We start from the raw sequence: 23,095 nt of genomic DNA on the forward strand, positions 1-23,095 counted from the left end.
TAGTTTTTTATGTTTTAAAAGTTAAATTTGGAAGTAGAAACTTTCCCACAAAGGAAACTCAACCCTAGACTAAGTTATTGATAAAGTCCACTAAACATATATTATTATGATAGAAATAAGACCAATTTTCTATAAACTTTCAGAAAATAGAGAAGGAACTATTTTTTATGAGGCCAATACACCTAAAACAAGACTGCAAGAAAACAATATGCCTCATAAACATATACATAAACATTCTTTTTAAAAAATCAGTAAACTGAATCCAAGAACATATAAAAAGGACGATGGATCATTACCAAATACAATTTATCCCAGGAATGCAGGATTGGCTTAACATTTGAAAATCAATCAAATGTTCACTTTAAGTTCACTTTAAGAAAAGGAAGAAAAATTATATGATCATCTAATGGATGCAGAAAAAATATCAATGAAGTCATACATCCATTCACAACTTTAAAAGAAATCTCAGCAAACTACAAAGAAAACATCTTCCACCTCGTAAAAAGATAACCTATGAAAAATTTATAGCTAAAACAATTATTAATGGTGAAAAACTGAATACGGTCCCCTAGAGATCAGGAAAAAAGCAAAAATATCGACTCTTACCACTCTTATTCAACACTGTTCTGGAAGCCTAGTCAATACAGTAAGGAAGAAAAAAGTAAAAAACATATAAACTGGAAAGTAAGATTTAAAATGTATGGACAATAGGGACCCTGAAAAAAAACAGAAGGAATCTTACTAGAACAGGTACATATAACAAGATCACAGGATACATGGTCAACATAAAAAGAATCAACTGCATTCCTATATACAAGCCACGAACCATTAGACACTGAAGTTTTTTTAAACACCATTTACAATTACATCTTAAACATGGAATACTTAAGGATAAACTTAACCAAATAAATATGTTCAAAAACTCTATGATAAAAACTATGCCAAGAGATGTTAAAGAAAAGCTAAATAAATAAGCTAAATAAACATAACAATACATCATGTTCATGGACTGGAAGCCTCTACTTTTTAGTTGCTGGTTTTTATCAAGTCAATATATACAATCAGTGCAATCCCAACTAAAACCCAGATAGTTCATTTTATAGAAACTGAAAGGCTGATTCTGCATTTTACATGAAAATGCAAAACTAGAAAAGTCACAGTAATCTGCCAAAGAATAACAAAATTGAAGGACCTACACTACCTGATCTCAGGATTTTCTATAGAAAATATACCAATCAAGAGTAATACTGATGCAAAGTTGAAACTAGATTAAACAAAATGAAAACAGAAAAGAAACAGCTTAACTTCTATGAAAATGTACCCAGAAGAAATTTAAAAAGACTTTTTAAATAACATTCACAGTGACTTTATTCATAAAGGTTGAAAACGAGAGATAATAAATAACCATAAAGAGGGAAATAAAATTTTAGGATAATATAACAACAGAATGTTAATCAATAATCAAAAGAAAGAACTAGTTACTGATAACACTAAACCAACATGGAAAACTGTAAAAATGCTATGCTGAGCAAAAGAAGCTGGAGTGAAGAGTTACACATGGTTCCATCCACACAGAGTTCTCACATTAGTTGATCAACTGTGTCTGACTCTTCGCGACCCCATGTACAGTAGCTAGCCCACCAGGCTCCTCTGTCCATGAGATTCTCCAGGAAAGAATACTAGAGTGGGCATCCATTCCCTTCTCCAGGGGATCTTTTCAACCCAGGGATTGAAACCAGGTCTCCCACACTGCAGGCAGATTCTTTACCGTCTGAGTGACCAGGGAAGCCCAAAGTTCTCAAGGGACAACATTAATCTATGATTGGCGGTGGGGGGTGGGGGGTGTGGATAATCAGAACAATTGTTGTGGAGTGGACTGACCAAGAAGAAAACAAACTTTCTAGGATGATGAAAATATTCTATATCTTGATGCATTATGGGTTACATACAAGTTTACGCAGCTGTCAAAATTCTGAATTCTAACTTAGGATTCACATTTCACTTCAAACTTTTTCTCAATTAAAAAAGACTTCTTTCACTCAAAAAATATATGACTTCCTACCACAGCCCAGTTACTGAGAACACAAAGTTAAAATACAAGTTTCAGAAAAGAGACCTCATGGTCTTGCAAGCAAAGAAACGAAAAGTTAGTTATTATAATGAAAAATTACACAAAGGAAAGTTTTGAGAAGTGAAAAACAGTAGACTGCCAAACAAAGAATATTACAGGTATATCCAACATGTACAGAAGTAAGAGAAAAAATCATATTGGACCTGGACAACTAATGTAATTTCAATGTACTGAAACTACAAAGTGGGCAGTAGGGCTTGCCGGGGCTGGATAAGATAAGAAGAGACCTGATTCAAAGGCTCTTTTAGCTCAAGCAAAAGAGTGCATTTCAGCTTTTTAGCAAAAAGAAACCTCTGAAAAATTTCTGGAAGAAAAATGGTAAGTATAAATCTCATTTTTAAAAGATCATTACAGAAACCATCTGAAAAACAGACAGGTAAGGCTCAGGCTACAATCAGCCCAAGAAGAAAGCTATAACCATCAACAGACTACTTTATTCTTTTCAATCTCATTTGGAGCATTTGCCAAGGCAAACAACATTTAGGGTCATAAAACACACAACTTCATAAAAGAATAAACAATCATACAATATACACTTTCAGACCATTTAAAACTATAGATCAGTAACAAAAAAATAGTTGAAAAATCCCCAAAACTTGGAGATTAAAGAACACACTTCCAAATAACACATGAATCAAAGAACATACCTCAGAAAAAAAAGATAAAATGAACCAAATGAAAATAAAAATACAACTTGTCAAAATTCATGGAACACTGTGAACGCAGTGCTTAGAGAGAAATTTGTATCATTGAACGCTATGTGTTGAGTGTTGTTTAGTTGCAAAGTCATGTCCAACTCTGCAATCCTATGGACTGTAGCCCACCAGGCTCTTCTGTCTGTGGTAGTCTCCAGACAAGAATACTGGAGTGGGTGGCCATGCCCTCCGCCAGGGAATCTTCCCAACACAGGGACTGAGCTCGTGCCTCCTGCATTGGCATGCGGGTTCTCTACTAGTGCCACCTGAGAAGCCCAAAAACCATGAGTGGCAAATTAAATCCAAAATAATATAAGAAAAGGTATCATAAAAATTAGAGGAATGATCAATGAAATTGAAACCTGGAAAACAAGAGAAAAATCAATAGCTAATTCTCTATAAAATTAGTAAGCTTTTACTAGAGGGAGGTAAAAAAGGAGAACTGGTGTTAAGTGGGTACAGAAATTCAGCTTTGCAAGACAAAACAGTTCTAGAGATCTACTGCACAACAAGAGTACAATGAACTGTACACTGACACTGGATGTAATACTATATGCTTAAAAACTGTTAAGACAAAGAGCAGCCTCTGCTCACTGCAACTAGAGAAAGCCCGCACACAGCAAGGAAGACCCAGCGCAACCAAATATAAATAAATAAGCAAATGGTGACATACTTTAAAAAAAAAAAAGGCAGAAAGCCTCTTGTCAGGCTAAGACAAAAAGAAGACATAAATTACTGATATCAGAAATTAAGGTGGGAACATTATTACAGACCTCATGGACACTAAAAGGATAATAAAAGAATACTATGACACAGACACAGAAGTACAGAACAGACTTTTGAACTCTGTGGGAGAAGGTGAGGGTGGGATGTTTCAAAAGAACAGCATGTATATTATCTATGGTGAATCAGATCACTAGCCCAGGTGGGATGCATGAGACGAGTGCTCGGGCCTGGTGCACTGGGAGGACCCAGAGGAGTCCGGTGGAGAGGGAGGTGGGAGGGGGGATCGGGATGGGGAATACGTGTAACTCAATGGCTGATTCATGTCAATGTATGACAAAACCCACTGAAATGTTGTGAAGTAATTGGCCTCCAACTAATAAAATAAAATTAAAAAAAAAAAAAATAAAATAAAATAAAATAAAAAAAAAAAAAAAAAAAAAAAAAAAGAATACTATGAACAACTCTATGCCCACAAATTTGATAACCTAGATGAATTGAACGAATTCCTGGCAGACACAATCTGTCAAAACTCACATAAGAAGAAACATAATCTGAATCTATAACTATTAAAGAAACTGAACCACTAACCTTCCAAAAAGGAAAGTACCAGGCCCTACAGATTCACTGGTGAATTCCATCAACCACTCAAGGAAGAAACTGTACCAACTCTCTACAATCTCTTCCAGAAGACCAAAACAGAGTGAATATTACTAACTCATTCTATGAAACCAGGGTTACTCTAACATCAAAACAAAGGCACTGCAAGAAAAGAAAACTAAACCAATCTATCTCAGGAATACAGATGCAACAATCCTCAACAGGTACTAGTAAATTGAATTTTAAAAATGTATAAAAATAATTATACACAACAAAGTGGGATATCCTCCAGGTATGCAAGGCTGATTCAACATTAAAAAATTAATTAATGTAATTCATCACCATCAACAGGTGGAAAAAGGAAAAGGCTACTACAATGGACTAGGTAAAAGTTGGTGAGCACATGTATTCGAACACAACCGTTAAGTAGTTATCCACTCATTCGCATCATGTGCTAACACCTGGGCTATAATGAAAAATAAGACAAAATTCATGCTCTCAAAGAGCCTACTATCTATTAGAGACAGACTGAACAAGTCCCTACTGCAGGAAGTAAACCTAGACTGGACAGAAGTGGCAGGCTGATGATGATGAAGCACTAATCAGTTTAAAAAGCAGAGAGGGGTTATGATTAAGGGGAATATTACAAGCAGGATACATGAAGGTCCTAAAGCAAAAGAAAAAGCACAGTATATTAGAAGTACTGAAAGGATCCAGGTTTAATATCACATAAAGAATAGAAGATTTTATGATAGTTGTAGTTCTGCTGATCATCAGGTAAAAATAAAAGACACAAGAAGGCAAAAAAAACCACCCAGCTTCTTAGACTCCCTGCCTGCATCAGCACCATGTTCAGGAAGGCCCTGCTCCGCTGCCTGGTCTGCCTGGCTGTGGCTTATCCCACACTACTCCCAGAACTCACCACGGACCTACAGTCAGCCAGCCACTGAACTACTAGACTTGATCAGTGACCAAAATACAGAAACAATCACTGACTTGTACTTAAAGAACACACAGACTTTTGCATTGCTTACTGATATGGAATTAAATACCCTCAGTACTGAGAAAGAAGTCACGGAGGCCAGAGCTGATTACAATTCACTTCACAGAGATAATTTTTAGAGTGAAGATTATAAAGAGGTCATTGCAGGCTGCTCCAAAGAGCCTGTGACTGAAGCATCAAATGAGCCCTGAACCTTCAGGGGAAGCAACAAGTCCAGTTCACTGTTTTGGTTTGTTATTGTTGTTCTTTTTTTTTTTTTTTCCAGAAAATGTAGCAATTCTCCATCAGCTGTGACCATTACTCTGCTAAGTACAACTTTCTAAAAAGATTGTAAGTCTTTGAACAAGCCTACCATTCCATTATAGAAGCCTGAATAACTACAAAGACTGAGAGACATAGCATGTATCCACTTGGGGATAAGCAGAAACTGTACACAGAAGAAGGGCATCTCATAATATCTTAAGCATGTCCCACTTAATGTGGGCTCAATAAATGCTCATTTGAATTGAAAAAAAATTTATGGCTATCTACAAAAGAGTATATTAGGTGATGACCTGTGACATCGAGGTTAAACAGGAAAGACTGAAAGGGTGAAATACTTTTTAAAGATAATGAAAAAATAAAAGAAGGCAGGAATTGCCAACAGTTACAAAATTTGAAGGAAAAATTCTCAAGTATATGATCTTTTTCTAGCTATGCTCCAGATTCAATCCTTATACTTTTTTTTTTCTTCCAATTCTTCTATTCTTTAAGGAGAAATCTGAAAATTAAAACAAACTATCTTTTAAAATTAAGCACTTAAAATTTAATACACAGTAATCCTGACAAATAAACATTATCCAAAAAAATATCTTTCTAAAATGAATACAAAAACCTAATTTTGCCTTTTCAATCGTGATTTTTATCAATATTTGGTACATCTATTTTAGAACACACATATGAACTATTTATATTCAGATTTTAAACATTTTTTGAGATTTCTTCAATGACTGTATCACTTAACAGAAAATTAATTATGTTTCTAACTAAGTTTAATATCTTATAAAGGAATTACTTACAGGGACATTAAGTGCATACTGTAGTCCTTGAGGAAGTCTTTCATGTGTTTCCATCTGCTCTTCATCATTTTTCACTGTCTCCTCATGAACCATGAGTTCATCATGTGATATCATATCCTGTTGTCTCATTTCACTTTCTTGCAACACTTCATCTGCACCAAGGATCTCCTGGTGAGGTATACTCCGATCTTGAAGCACCGATTCCTGCAGTTCCCCAGACACGGTAGACTGGCCAGACACTCCACCCATTACAACCATTGCCCTGGAAGACTGCATTTCGTCTATGCCGCCACATTTAAGAAATAATCCTTCCAGTTTGTCGTCAATGTTCATGCTTAAGTATAACTGCCTAGAAAGACCAAGTTTGGCAACAAAGCATAATAAATTAGTTTTATATGTCTACTTGAATTTTTTTAATTTCAAATTATCCATACTTCAATAAAAGTTTTCCATACTTCAATATGGAAAGGTATCCATACTTCAATAAAAGTTTTATTCACTTAATTCAATACTGCCTCCAATTTAAAAATTACCAATAAATTTCCAAAAGCTAGTAGAATAAAACACAAATTTTTATTTCTGACATTAAGGCACTAATCTATTTCATTATGAAAAATGAGCATGAAATAAAGCAAACTGGGAGAAAGTATTTGTAACACCAGATGGCTCCATATCCTTTAATATATTAAAACATCTTAAAATTAAAATAAGAAATAACATTAAGAAATAAACAGAGAATACTATCAGGTAAATCATAAAGAAAAATTAGAAACAGTCACTAAATATATAAAATAGTAGTCACAGCAGTATCAAAGAAATGAACATTAAAACCGTATTTTATCCACCCAGTTGATAACAACTCTTAAAAAATAAATCCAAGGTTGAGCTCACAGGGAAAAAAATCTACTGACAGTGGGAGTACTTTAGTTCAACTATTTCCAAAGGTAATTTGGTACACTGTATCAAAACCCATAAAAATGCGCATATTCTTTGAACTGGTGATAATACATTTAGGAAACTACCCTGATGAAATCAGGAAAGCACAGAAAGATGCGCATGAAATATCTCTATGGGAGTACTTTAATACTGAAAAACTGCAATTACACTAAGTATTCAACAAATAGAAACGGTTAAATTATATTTATACATGCATTTTAAAACTAAAGTAATGGTTGCCCCACTCAATTTACTAAAAATTATTGAATTGTACTCTTAGAATGGGCAAATTTTATTCTATATAAATTATATCTCAAAGTTTTTCTTAAAAATAGAATCAGAAAAAATAAAAATAGAATCAGAAAAATGGCTACCCTTGTATGAGGAGACTGCTGATAGGAGGTAGGAAAAGTGGGGTATCTGGGAGCAGACAACATTTTTTCTTGAGTTGAACGCTGGCTATACAGGTGTGCCCACTTTGTAAAATTTTAAGATGTGTATCTGTGATATGCACACAATTCTGTCAGTTATTATACTTCAATAAAAAGTCTGTTGGAATTTAAAAAAAAATACAGTCAAAAAATATTGAAAATATTTTAAAATTTTGGGAAACAGCCCAATATAATAAGGGAAATGTGTATGTAACTATGTGTTTGAATGTACACAGCTTTACTGAAAATGCTAACATTAATATTACCACTGGGTAGTGAAATTACTAGTTTTCTTCATACTTATATTTCTCTCTAATTTGAACTTTTTATAATGTAATTTTATTTCTTTTAAATGCTTTAAATTTGTTAAAATGTAAAAAGTATTTTCATTACTAATATATTCTTAAATAGTTGCCCATGATTAAATTTAAGAAGTCACAAGAATCAGACACTACTAAATAATTACATTATCTTTTTTCCCCATTATTATATGAAAAATAAGAATATTAAGCCTGCTCTTCTAACTTTGGTTACTATAAATTCATACTCCATTGTGTTACTCAAGGAACTAGCAAAACAATAATCTTGAAATCCAAAGAAATTTTACCTCAGACTGTCATGGCACTGGTATGGTTTGTTTTTCACCAGGTTATATAAAATAAACACACACACCCACCCAACATGAAAGGACTACAATTAGTAAATGTATTAAGTATAAATCAATGAGGTAGTAATGGCTACTACTTTAAGCACAGCTTTCAAATGTTAAATTTAAATACACTACTGAAATCTAAAATAATCTTTCATTTACTAACATCATCTAGGAAGAAAACTTTATTTAAATGTATAGCTCAAAAAATGGGGTTTTCCAGGTGGCTCAGTGGTAAAGAATCTGTTTGCCAAGCAGGAGACTTGGGTTCAGTCCCTGGGTCAAGAAGATCCTCTGGAGAAGGAAACAGCAGCCCACTCCAAAATTCTTGCCTGGGAAATCCTATGAACAGAGGAGCCAGGTGGGCTACAGTCCATGGGGTCAAAAAAGAGTCAGACATGACTTAGCAACTCAACAAAAACACAGCAGCTTAAAAACAGTAAACATAAACAGTACGTAAACAAAAGAAAAATGTAATTCATACTTGCTGTGTCTTCCCTGGTACCAGGTAGTATCAAAAATCCAGAAGACATACTGGACAAAGGAACAAGAATTTAATTTCCTTTTTTGAAGTATTTTAGTAGTCTAAATGACAAATATTTAAAATACATCACCAAATAACTATCCTCTTCAAATATTATATTTTTCACATTTCTTAGAGAATAAACTATCCTACAACTAACAAACTTAAGTCTCCTAGGGTTAAAATTTGCTTATTTCTTTGGAAATCCTTACCAAATCAATTATATACTTCTAATCTATTTACTGTTTTCCTAAAGGACTCAAAAGGGACCAATATATGCACAAAGCCACCCTTTATTGCTGTGACATCTGCCATTGCCACATACATCATTATTTAAAAAAAAACAAAACACCTTTGGGAGCTTTTAAAGAATATGGGAGAAGTAAAAAGAAGTAATTATTAAAAGCAGACATTAATAAAAGATATTAAACAAACTAACCTAGGACAGACTTTTTTTTTTCTTAAAGATTACCAAAAGTTAAAGCCGACTTACTAACCCACTGCAAGGTCTACATTTCCCTAAGGCAGTGGTCCTCACCTCCAATGTTTTTTATAATGTACTTCATCAATTTTTTAAAATTTAGCATATCCTAATATCTGGTGGTGGTGGTTTAGTTGCTAAGTCGTGTCTGACTCTTGCAACCCCATGAACTAGCCCACCAGGTTCCTCTGTCCATGGAATTCTCCAGGCAAGAATACTGGAGTGGTTTGCCATTTCCTTTCATTTCCATCCCATTTCCAAGGGATGTTCCCAACCCAGGAATCAAACCCAGGTCTCCCGCATTGCAGGCAGATTCTTTACCAACTGAGCTATGAGGGAAGCCCTATCCTAATATATGCATAATGCTTATAATTACACTCCTATAACAGTGTGTTAACATTTAATAAACTTAGTAAAACAAACTTTATGTTTTTTATAATTTTTTAATATGTTTTCTAATTTTTATAATTTAATTTTAAAAAAACTAATCTTATCCCTAACATCACGCTGGAACAGTAAGTATTGAGGAAGTCAAAATACTCTGGAGGTAGAGAATATTTGGGGGAAGAAAGGTAAGTATGCAAAAAAAGAAAGTGCCAGAATGAGGCATCTGAAACAGGAAGATACCACAACTCAATAAGAAAGTAGTAAATGGAGTGGGAAGTGGAAACACTGTAAATAAAGGGCAAACTTGACTTCTATGAAAATTTTCTTGAAAACAGTCCATGTAGACAGAAACAGGAATCGATCTTCCTTTTTCACATTTGGTTTCTTATTCCTCTAACCCCAAATTAACCTATAATATTTCAAGTTACTGGCTAGCCTAGAAACTGTTTCTGAGACAATTTCCCTGAAATACCAGAAAATATTAAGATATCAACAGAGACTTCAATATCAAGGAACACTGCTCTCACAGTTTTAAAGTTAGCTTTGAAAATATCTACCAAATGAAAACTGTTGACCACTGTGACATAGAAATCTCATTGCTAGGAGTATATATAATCCTATATATGTGCTTAGTCATAAAAATTAACCAAAGATTTATGTACAAGGATGTGACCTTTTAATGGAAAAAGATTGGAAACGGCCTAAGCATCCTCTAATGGAAAACTTGTTTAACTATGATTCAACCGCACAGTGGAATACACATTAGCCAGTAAAATGAATGCGGCAGCCATATGTGCTGGGTAAAAAGTTCTCCAAGATACATGGGGGGAAGAAATCAAGGAGAAGATAAACAGACAAATAAGTGAGCCATACTTGCATCACATATCTCAACCAGAAATATGGGGCAGAGAAAGCTGGACAGGAAATAAACAAGGCTCTCAAACAAATTTCACTAAGCCTATGGTAAAAAGGGAAAAGGACAAAGTTACCCTAATAAAAATGATCAGGAAAAGTATGTTTTTTACTGTCCTTGAAGCTCTCACCAATCTTAAATTTCTCCCTTACACCTCCTATATGACCTCAAAGCTCCCATGTGCTTCACTTCACTGTACATTCAAAAACCTAAACCTTGCAAAAGACTCTATGCATGCTTAAAAGTTAACACAGGCTCTAATTTCAGTATTTTCAGGAAGATTCAGTCAAAAATAAAGAAATGAAACTGATGTTATCAATCCACACTAAGATGTGAGTATTTAAGTGTCTCTTTCTGCTAAATCTTCAAAAAGCCAACTGTTTTTTGACCCACATGTCAATATAATTAATGGAATATTACACAGCAGAGAGAAAGAAAGAATGCTTAAGTCACGTCTCTTACATGAAAGGCTGCTCTGGAAGAAAAAAGAAATAACTAATCTACATTCCAGGAGCCTCTATCAAACAGGGGGAAAGAAAATGACTAGATGGAGTAATTAGCTCTAAGCCACCCTGAGATCCTTATAATGATCCATTATTTTGTATGTGAAGGAAGTTTGGGTAGCTGACAAAGAATATAAAATCGCAGAGCTATTAAGATCCAAGAGAGGATGGACAATGATGTTCTAGAAATAACTCAGCTAAAGGTGAAATGGCACTCCTTCTGGAGTTACCCAGAACACTAAAAATCAGAACTTAGGAAGACAGAAGGAAGGAAGGGGCCCACCTCGGGCCAATTTCTCCCTCCAACAGATTACTTCAAACTCTGCATTCTTTTCCTCCTTCCAAGTTTAATCCTTCTGTCTCCATCCCTCTGCCAGAGAAGCTAGAAGGTATACAGAATATCAGGGATACTGAGATGATCACAATTCAGCTTTCTGCTCCATTCAATACCCTCTCTCCCACACACACCCTCACTATCCTTCAGTATTGAAAAATGTTTGGTTCAGTTGTATAAAATTAACCCAAATTACAGTCAATTAAGTAATCCTAGTCATGTAAGTCTAACAGCAGTGCAGTACTTAAACAGAGAATATAAATTATAAGCCATCACTTTCTCCAATCTTCCAGAAGAGAGAGTTGACCCTTCTTGTCACCTTCTAATTTAATGCTTCTTTCTAATCAACTGTGTGCAAGCAACTAGAAACTAAGCTTTATATTAATAGATTTGTGTAAGTTGAAATACAGTAAATAAGCTTTGAGTTAGGGCTTTTAATAAGGAGTCAAACACATGGGCTTTAATATAAGCATTTGAGACAAGTATTTTCTCAGTCTGGGCTTGTTTTCAGAGGACAAAGTTAACAGAAGCATAATGTAATGAACAAGTTGGGCCTTATTACTCATTTTTAATCAACTATACAAGGCACTTAAAATGCTTACTGAGCTTTTTATGGGAATTCTATGCAATGAATGAAGAAAATGTCTCTCCAAATTTATTAATAGGTTTGAGGCTATATTACAAAATTCAAAGATTAGCATAACCTGGAGAAGAAAAAAAACTAACATGTGCTGAGGATCTACTGCAAGTAAGACAGTAATGCTAGGCACACTAGTGTGTTACTTCACTTAATGTTTACAGTAACACTCAAGATAGTCACAGTATATGCCGATTTAACAGATGCAGAAACTGGAGTTCACCCCAAAGTTGCACAGCCAGGAGGTAAACTGGGATCTGAAGACAAACTTACTTGGTTTAATGCACATTTTACCATACCATAACACCTCCTGTCTAGAAAAGGCCCTGGACACTAAGAGCTTGCTGAACTCATTCTCTTCTCACCGACCCACTGAGGCCACCCTGTCACCACTGCTTGGCTTGATAAAGCAATCCAACTCCCCATAGCTGGCTACTCCCATCTCATGGCTACCATGGGAGAATTCCGTGTGACACAGAATCCCTTTTCTCCTTGATTAGGGATGGACTTCCCACAATTCCCATTTCCGACTTCTGCCTCAGTGCATTTCTCCTTCATTCTTTTTTCATGGATCTATACACCCTCTTAATCCTTCCACTCTTTTTTCAAACCTTTACCAAGTTATTTTAGGAAAATCTCTCCTTCTCTCTTTCCTTTACTTTCCCATTTTCACTCGGAAATTTTAAAAACAATCCTAAATATGGCTAATAAATGTAGACGCTATGCCAAAGATACACCTATACCAAGAAAAAATGGGCTATAACTTTTAAACTCAAAACATATTTGAAGACTTGTACAATTGTACTTGCCAAATTCTTGAAAGCATCTAATTTCTCCTTCAGAATACAGGTGAATATTCATTTGCCATTTTATCACCTTTAATTAAATCTGTACTCAACCATGAAAGAAATATTTCTCACTTAAGATATTGCTTTTCTTTCACTGAATTTGGCTATAATATTATTTTCTAATAACATTTACTGAATAATATAAAACATTAAATGAGTCAAAACAGATTATAGTGGGCAAACCCAAACATCTTTCTTTTTTAAAAAAAAAAAAAAAAAGAGTAATTTCCAACTCAAAATATTCTCCCAAATTAAAAATACCCTGCTTTGTACCAGAACCCAATCCCTCGTAGTCAAAACAGAAATACTTAAAGGAATCTGAAACAGATTTTTAAAACAAAGCTAGATTTCACAAATTACTTCTGATTCAAAGAATTTTTCAACAAACTCATCTGAAGGATGCCAGTTACATTAATTTGGATAGCAGTATTTCTAACCTATGAAGGATTCAGGAAGAAATTATGCCTTACAAACATCAGCATTACAAATATCAATCAACCTTAAGATCAAATTGGTACTGCAAAGCAACAAAGAAACCCTTGATAAAAATGGATTTAACAATCTGCCATTTGTCACTCCTAAATTTTCTATTCTTTCTCATCCTTCAAAATGTTGATCTAAGCAAAAACTGCTTCATCTCTAATTTAAAAACAAGATCTACCTCTAATCTAGAGATATTTTACCTTCAGAAACCCCTTCAGATATACCTTTGTATAACTACCATCTTGTATCTACAAAGCTTATCTTGTAAACTATGCCCTGATTTTTACATTGATACTATTTGAAACATCCTAATAGGAGGATCATTTATAATAATCACAACTAAACAAAACGGCCTTTCTTATTAGTGCCAGTGACAATAAAAGATGTTTACTAAAAGTATTTACTGAGTAAGATAAATCACCTTACACAACATGACAACTAAATAAAAACCTATGATCATTTCCCAACCACAGAAAATTAATTTATAAATATTTAAGCCAAAATTAACAGGCATCTCCATGTATCTGATGCCCTGCTCAAATAAAGCAAAATCTAAGCATATTCTCCATTCCAAACACTTGTCGCCAGTCTTCTAATACAACATAACAATAAGAAATTAGTGCTATTTGGAAATACCAAACATCAAACTTATGTCAACTGTGGGTTGAGAAACAGCTACCTTTAAAAGGGAAAGGGAAAGCGTAAAAACAAACCAAACCAAACAGAACCCTACACTCTGCTAAATCTAAATGTTTCATTCAATATCTCACTTTATGCCAATACCAAACATTCAAACATTAATATTAAAAAGAATTAATCTTGAGGAAACTAAATTTTCGAGCCTTGTACACAAAGGAATATAAAAAATACTTCCTCAACTTCCCTGTACACAAGTTTACCTAGTCCAAACACTGAACACCTAAGTGATTTTTAATATGTGCTACATAATAACAAAGAATCATTCCATAGCAGAGAAGTGTTAATTATTCAAATCAACATTTTTTTAAACACTGGACAAATGTTCCCACTTATCAGTACAAACCCTATTTGTGAAGTACAATAAAACTAAAAATGTATTCATCACCTTCAATGCCAAAAACACCTACAATGTCTTACAACCGTTTACTAAAAGCTAGATCAATAGGCCTGATATAAATACAAGTATACTAATTTATCAAAACTGTTATCTTAAGTCTCAAAAAAAGGTAACACGGTTAACACATGTTGATGTTGACATAAAATAAGATGGAAAACTGACAACTAATTTCCAAGCCTTTAATAAATTCTCTTATAGAAGCATACAATATATTTGATACTTGTTTCAAAATAAAATATTTAAACAGAATCACAAAATGTAATCACAATGTAATAACTTTTCATCTAAAAAAACAAGTATATAATGCCTCTGGCAATAAGTTGCTCTAATGAGATCTGAACATTTAGAATAACAGATTTTTTACAGTTAGAAGGAACCAGTTACACATCATTTAGCTTTATGTGTAGCTAAAAGATCGTCTCATCCGAGGCTCTCATCCTTGCCTTAAGAGTCTAAAAACATTAAATAAATCATACGTCAATCTAATGGCAGTGAAACAAAATGAGGAATTATTTCAAGTCAATTTTAACTTTTAAGACCTTATTCCATCTTATGATATCAAAATTAGCAGTATTTAATCAAAGAACTATGAGGACTATTCACAAAACTAAAACTGCCTCAAAACTCAAGAACCATTTCCACAGTGTTATCACTGGCCAAGAGTTTAATACGTCTTAGATGATAAAAATTATATTTTAATTTTAGAGCAACTAGATAAATAGAAAGTAAATCTGACAAATCTTAACATAAGAGACAACTAGTTGACCCCTAGATGCTGTTTTCTCCTTCTAGCCCAAAAATAAAACATTAAGTGAGACACATTTGACCTAGATAAGACTCGTTTTCCAGTCTTCCTTGAAGCTGGCTGTGGTCATGTGACAGTTACAGCCAATGGGATAGGATCAGTAATGATAAACGTAACTCTTTAAGGGAAAAGGAACGTTCTTCCCTTTTCCTTCTATTGGCAGGCATGATGGCTCCCTCTTGGACCACAAGACAGAAGGCACGCACTAAGGACACCAAAGCAAGACAAGGGCATGATGACTCTGGAGCTCCCCCACAGTGCTGCACTTGTTTATATGCACTTGTCAGATAAACATAAATAGATTCTACCATTTTAAGCACCTGTTAGAGTTGACACGTCTAAATTTTAACCAATTATTAAATTATCTATATGATTGCTTCCTTATACTGGCATAAACAAACATACAATATGAAAGAATGTACAGGAACTGGTACTTTTTTTTACATCTAAAAAATTGTATGCCAAACACCATTAAATTCGATTAACAGGTCTAATTTTCCAACATATGAAAATAGTTTTCCTGGAAATTCTGGAAAACTTAATGTGGGTGTGTATGTGTTGATGACAGGTGGGTGAAAAATGCGAAATAGCCTGCTGAGAAAAAGGGTTAAAGAAGGAAACACCTTCCCACTTAAATTTCATCTAAGATTACATAATAAGCTACACATATCTTCCGGTGTTAAACTTAAAACCAAAAACTATATCTTTATTCATCAATTTTCTCTGAGTACTGTTTTCTCAAAAAAAAAAATTAAATCCCAAGTTTCTTCCAGATATAAACACAACATAAAGAAACGATTACACAAACTCAACATGAAAATCCAGCAGCCAAAAAAAAAAAGTTTTATATTAGAAAATTTTACTTATTCATGATTATGAAAAGTTAAGTACTGAAGTTACCTGAGACTAATGTAAAAATGAAGACTTCAAGGAAGCAAATGCTGTAGAGTTGAAAAAGAAATCATGGTTGAGTTTCTACCTTTCATAGACTTGAGAAACTCTCAGTACCACCTCAATTGCTTATGCCATCCAACTCCTACAAAAAAAAACAACAACAAACAAAAACATTACTTACGGAGAGAAAAAATACTGTACAAATACAACATGGACAAACTCACATGCATAATGAAGTGATCACTCTTTGTAAATAGTAAACTATGTCTGAATAAACAGTGCAATGACTTGTTTTTAAATCTGAAACTGGGAAAATGTAACAGTGAAGAGGACTAACTGTGAAATGATCCTGGCCTTGTAAAGAATAATTTGCCTAGATCTGGGATAAACAACTTCAGAGACATGGGGTATTGAAGAAAATTCAGAAAGTTACATACCTAAACATTTACAAAAGAGAAAATAAATGATTAAAAAAAATCACTTCATAACACTATATCTGCTTTGTAAAGGCTATGAAGTAAAGAGAGAAGCAAATAAAATCTTAGGCCTTACAAACAACAAATAGAACTAGTCCTACATAGAGTGCATATGTATTCACAATAGAAAAAAATTAAAAGTTGTAAAATCATGAAATACCTACAGAAATACAATCAGCAAGGTCATCTGAGAAGAAAAGCTGACAGAAGATGAGAATAATCATAGGAAGATTGCATACTATACCTCTCAAAAATAAAAATGAAGATCATAAGCTATACACAAGAAGAAAACTTCCTATCAGTGAATATTTCTCAGCATAGACTAAATACACTAAAGAGTTTATGAAGTTTCCTACCATAGAGGTCTTTAAAAACATTACATCCTATCTGATAAAGAATAGTTTGTATTTACTCCTCCACAGGAAGCTCTGAGACCAGATAGTGTACGATACATCCTATGATTTTAGATCAGTTTTTATAGTGGTGCAAAAGTAAAAAGAAGAGTCTTTCTCACCTAAAACATACCAATAATAAGTCCATCTTTGTACTTCAGAAAAAGGGAAAGTGTTAGCCGCTCGGTCATGTGTGACTCTGCGACCCCATGGACTCTAGCCCGCTAGGCTTCTTTGTCCATGGAATTCTCCAGGCAAGAATACTGGAGTGGGTTGCCATTTCCTCCTCCAGGGATCTTCTCAACCCAGGGACCAAACCCAGGTTTCCTGAACTATAGGCAGATTCTTTACCATCTGGGCCATCAGGGAAGCATACTTAAGAAAGTATAACACTAATTCACTTTTTAAAACATTTCAACACTGAATCCCTATTTTTTTTTAAGTTTAAATTCTGATGGAGCTATTTACCTTTCAGTACCCTTTCATTTCAGAATTTTCCTGGATATTCACTCATGCATGTCTATTTTAGTAGATAAACTTTTATTCAAAATAAAAAAATTTCAGTAGGATTGTTATTAGATATTAATAATACCAAAATGACAACAGTAACAATAACCTGGGCAGGGAGGGACGGGGGAGTCACAATCTGAAATTACTCCAATATGTTATCTAAAATTCCCAGTTTTCAACAACAGATTATAAGATGTGGAAGGAAGAAAGGAGAGGAGAGGAGAGAGGGAGAAAGGAGAGGAGAGGAGGGAGAGAGAAAGGAAGGAAGGAAAGGAGGGAAGAAAAATGCGACCTACATTAATAAAAAAAGGAACTGCTACAAACGGTTTCTGAGTATCCCCAGAAGTCGGTTTAAGCAAAGATTTGAAAATATCCATTATAAACGTGTTAAAACCCAACAGACCCTATCTTTAGTGTTTAATTACGAAAACAACCAACAAATAAAAAAATTTTCAGTGAGGGTACAGCATTTATGTAAAAGAACCACATGGAAAGTTTGAAGCCGAAAAGTACAATAACTAAAACAAAAACTTCACTACATGATTCAAGACGGCAGAAGAAAATCTACGACCTTAAAAATACATCAGCAGAAAATATCCAATCTGAAGGACAATGAAGAAAAAAAGGTTGACAAAAACTGAACAGAGCCTCAGCAACCAACTTACCAACATTTCTGGAGTTCCAAAGGATAGGAGAGTAAGGGCAGGAAATAAGGTTTTTTTTTTTAATAAAACATCAACCAAAAACTTCCCAAATTAGATTTTTCAGTAGAAATCACATCTATAGGTCTTAGAAGTTCAATGAATCTCATGGGGAATAATTACAAAGACACACACCTAGACAGATCATAGTCAAAATTGTTAAGAACTAACACAAGGAGAAAAATCATGCAAGCATAAAGAGAAAAATTACTCAGCATAGCAGAGAATCATCAACACGATTAACAGCTTTCTTTTTTTTTGCCTTTAACAATAATATTGTATTATAGAAGCACTTTACAACTCCACCCCATCTCTGAGTACAGGTTACTGGAGATGTGGGCTAATGATTATCCGAAAGCATCTCTCTAGTCAGACCCATCATCTCAGTGCTCGCTGAATACTATCAGGTGACAGTGAGTGAGAAGTGGAGGAGGACGAGGAAAGAGAGGGGAATGAGGTTCTCCCAGTTAAGGGCTTTGTTGCAATTAGGGGATGAGGAAGTATGAAGATATTTTTGCTGTCTTTTCATCCTTATACTGTGTTAAGTAATGCTTACAACATAAATTCAGCAGGCTTTTCCTGAGCTATAACTCAGAAATTTACTAACAGTTGACTTTCAATCAGCAACAACAGAGGCCAGAAGACAAAGGAATCACATTCTGAAAGTGCTAAAAGAAACAAACCTATCAACCAAGAAGGCAACAAAACTACCCTTCAAAATAAAGGCATAATAAACATCGTCTCAGATGAACAAAGGCTGAGAGAATTTTTTGCAGACCTGCCATACAAGAAATACTAAAAGAAGTCCATCGGGTTGAAAGGAAATGACACCACACTTAAAATACACAGGAAGAAAAGAACACCAGAAATGGTAAATATATGGGTTAAACTAGAAGACTATAAATAAGTTTTTCTCATTTCTTCTTTTAACATCTTTAAAAGACATAAGTATATATAAAGCAATACTTTTAACACTGTATTGCCAGGTTTATAGCATATATGGATGCTATATATATCACAATAGTGGCACAATAGAGGAAGGAGAAAATGGAGCTATACTGAGCAAAGTTTCTATATTTAACTGATGTTGACTTAGTGTCACTGTTAAATAAGTCTATTTAATGTTAACGTTAACATTAATGTTAACATTAACGTTAACATTAAATAAATTAACATTAAATAAGTCTATTAATGTTAAAATGTATAATGTAAACATCATAGCAACCACAAAGAAAATATCTTAAATTGTATTTAGAAAAAATACCAACAGAATAACTAATATGGCATATTAAAAAACATTTAACTCAAAAGGCAGTAAGGAAGCACTGAGAAACAAGACCCATGAGATATACATAGAGCAAATGGCAAATGTAAATCCAATCAAGTCCATCATTAAATACGAATGTCTGAACAGCCCAATGGAAAGGCAGAGACTGTCAGACTGGACAAAAAACCACAAGATTCAACCATGTGCTGCCAGCAAGAGACATACTTTAAATTCAAGACTGAAAGTAAAAAGATGGGGAACAAGGACAGACACACACCCCCCCACACACACACACCCATACACACACCCCACACACACACACACCCCCACACACCCCCACACCCACCCACTCCCCACACACACACATCCACCCACCCATACACACCCCCACACACACACCCAGCCATACACACACCCCCCCACACACACACCCACACACACACCCCCCACACACCCCACATACACCCACACACCCACACACACACCCCCTACTTCCACCCCCATGGAAAGAGTAACCATAAGACAGGTGGAGTGGTTACATTAGAATCAGACAAAAGGGACTTTAAGAGAAATACTAAAGATGAAGAAAGATATCTCTTTCTAATGATAGTCAATAAATCAGGAAAGTATAACAATTATAATCCCTAAAATAATGAAACAGTAACATTATTAAAAAGAAAACAGAAAATTTAACAAATTATCACTGGAGATTTCAATACTGCACTCTAAACAACTGATAGACTAAATAAACAGCAAATTAACAAAGATACAGAAAACCTGAAAACAGAAAAACACTCTCAATCAACTAGACCTAGCTGGCATGTATACAAAACTCCAACAAACAACATAAATCAGATTGTTTCCAAGCACACACTCTTCAGGACACATCAAATGCTAGACCATTAAACAAGCCTTAAAAATGTAAAAGGACTGAAATCATATGAAGTATGTTCTCCAACCATAACAAAATTTAAGTAGATATCAACTAAATTACAATTAAGTAGCTATCAACTGGAAAATTTTCAAGTGTTTGAAAATTAAACTTCACAATTCTGAATAGTACATACCTCAAAGAAGAAATGAAAAGAGATGTTAAGAGAATATTTTCAACTGAATGAATAAAACAAACATAACAAAATTAATGGGATGCAGCTAAAGCAGCACTGAGAAGGAATAATATACTTTTATATATTTAAAAAAAAAAGTGGAATCTCAAATCAATAACATGAGCCTCCATTTCAATAAACCAGAAAAAGAGCAAACTAAACCCTAAAGCAAGCTGAAAAAAATATTCAAAATTAAAAAAAAAAAAAATTCAAAATTTAGAGCAGAAACACAAAACAGAAAAATAGAGAAAAACTTGGTTCTTTTAAAAAGACTCAAAAAATTTACAAATTTTTATGAAAACTGACCAACAGCAAAGAGAAAAAAAATAAAGGGACACACACACAGACACACACACACACACTTATGGCTGATTCATGCTGTCATACGGCAGAAACCATCACAACACTGTAAAGCAATTATCCTTCAATTAAAAACAAATTTTAAAAACAAAAAAAAATACAAGCTACCAAAATTAGAAATAAAAGAAGGGATATTAACACTGACCTCGCAAAAATTTAAAGAATTATAAGGGAAGGAATACTATAAACAAATAAATGCCAAGAAATTAAACAACTTTTATAAAACTTCTTAAAAGACACATATTACTGACACATTAACTAAAGAGGAAACAGAAAAATCTGAACAAACAGACTTAGTATTTAAAAATCCTCCCAAAATGAAATGGCTTCGCTGATGAATTCCATCAAATATTTAAGGAGGAAATACCAATCCTTCATAACTCCTTCATGAAACAAAGGAAGAGGGTACATCTTCCAACTCAATCTCTAAGGCTAGAGTTTCTATGATATAAAGACATCAGATGAAAACTACACTCCAATGTCTCTCATCAACAGATACAATATGCTTACAAGGTATTAGCAGAATCTAGCAACAGATTATTAAAAAAGGTCTATACACCAAGACCAAGTAATACTTATCCCATGAAAGCAAAGCTAGTTCAACATCTGAAAATCAATTAATATAATACACCATATTAAAAGGAAAAGGACAAAAGCTACATGGCTATCTCAATGAACATAAAAGAAAGCATTTGATAAAATTCAACATTTACTCATGACCAAAAAAATCTAAACAAAGACTAGAAGAAAACTTCCTCAAAGTGATAAAAGATATCTACAAAAAACCTAACATCATGTTTAATGGTTAAACACTGAATGCTATCATCCTAAAAACCAGAATGTACATTTTCACCACTTCTATTCAACACTGTACTAAAGGTTCTAACTAGTAAAACAAAGCAGGCAAAATCAACAACCAATTAAGCAAAGACATCCAGATTAGAAAACAAGAAATAAACCTCTAGTGATGTGATTTCTTATGTAGAAATTTCCTAATAAATCCACAAAAAAGTTACAAGGACTAATAATAATAAGCAGTTCAGCAAGGCCACAAGAGATTAGATCAATAAAGAAAAATCAATTATATTTCTATAGTGAAATAACTTTCTATCGTATCTATCAAAAATTTGAATTAATCATATTTTCTTTCCTATCCCTCAGCAGTTTAAACTTTTTTTTTTCAAGTTAGATTTATCCCAGGCATTTTATCTTATTAGTTGTTATGGTGAACATATACCTCTTCAATAGTCCTATCTTATTATTTCTAATAAAAAATCATTTATGTAAAATTGAGTTTATAAGCAGTTCCTTTACAGAATTCTCAGAACTATCAGCACAAAAAACAAGCAGGCAGATGAACTGAACAGAAATGATTTCAGAAACAGACTCTGCCTTTCCAAAAAACATGGAAATTCAGTATATGATAAACGTGGCATTTCAAATATGTAGAAAAGAAACGCATCATTCAATAACTGGAATGAGGACAAATGGTTAGCCATCTGGAAAACAGTAAAGCTGATCTCTCCATTTTCTGCTTATATCAAAAATATTCAATATAAATCAAAAAGATTTTAAACAATTTAAACCATAAAAAATAGAAAACCCATACAATTTTTCAAGTTCACTGAATCTAAAACTACCAATCCTAAGAAACACAATTATTTTATGTTATTAAGAAAAAAACAATGCCAAACTATGACAAAACAGAAATTCATGTCTTTCAGAGATGTTACAATATGGAAGGAAAAATGTGTCCTACAATCAGTGGTAAAGACCTTTTAAACCTTACACAGGAAACCGCCTCCCCCACACTTGACCATGAATAAAAAGATCACTAAATTCAATCATACAAAATTAAAACTTCTACAAGACAAAAGCAAAATCAAAAGATAAGCAAAAACTGAGTAAAAACAATCTTCTTAACAAATGACCAAAAAGATTACTGAAAATATACATATGGCCAATAACAATGGGAAAAAAATGCTGAAACTCATAATGAGATTTTGAAAAACAATACTAACAAAAATCTGACAAATATTAAAAAGTTTGACACTAGCTAGTATCATCAGAGATAAAGAGATTCCATTTTCCAGACTACTGATGTTGGGACACCTTTTTTAGTTAGGCAATTCAACCACAAATTATTCAACATA

General features: G+C 33.8%; 1 protein-coding gene across 5 annotated transcripts in view; it reads right to left on the reverse strand.

Annotated features, from left to right (window-relative positions):
• ZNF148 (zinc finger protein 148) overlaps window positions 1-23,095 on the reverse strand; it is a 146,107-nt gene that overhangs the window by 81,354 nt on the left and 41,658 nt on the right. For 4 of the 5 annotated variants that reach the window (XM_065942341.1, XM_065942338.1, XM_065942339.1 and 1 more), the window contains 2 exons: window positions 16,137-16,272; window positions 6,211-6,559 (listed from right to left, as the gene is read on the reverse strand). In XM_065942341.1, coding sequence (XP_065798413.1) covers window positions 6,211-6,543 — 333 coding nt within the window. In that variant the 5' untranslated portion in view covers window positions 6,544-6,559; window positions 16,137-16,272. The remainder of the gene's footprint in view (window positions 1-6,210; window positions 6,560-16,136; window positions 16,273-23,095) is intronic. The other variant, XM_065942342.1, reaches the window with a different exon arrangement.

Source organism: Muntiacus reevesi, chromosome 8 (assembly GCF_963930625.1).
Source record: "Muntiacus reevesi chromosome 8, mMunRee1.1, whole genome shotgun sequence".
Lineage (NCBI taxonomy): Eukaryota > Metazoa > Chordata > Mammalia > Artiodactyla > Cervidae > Muntiacus > Muntiacus reevesi.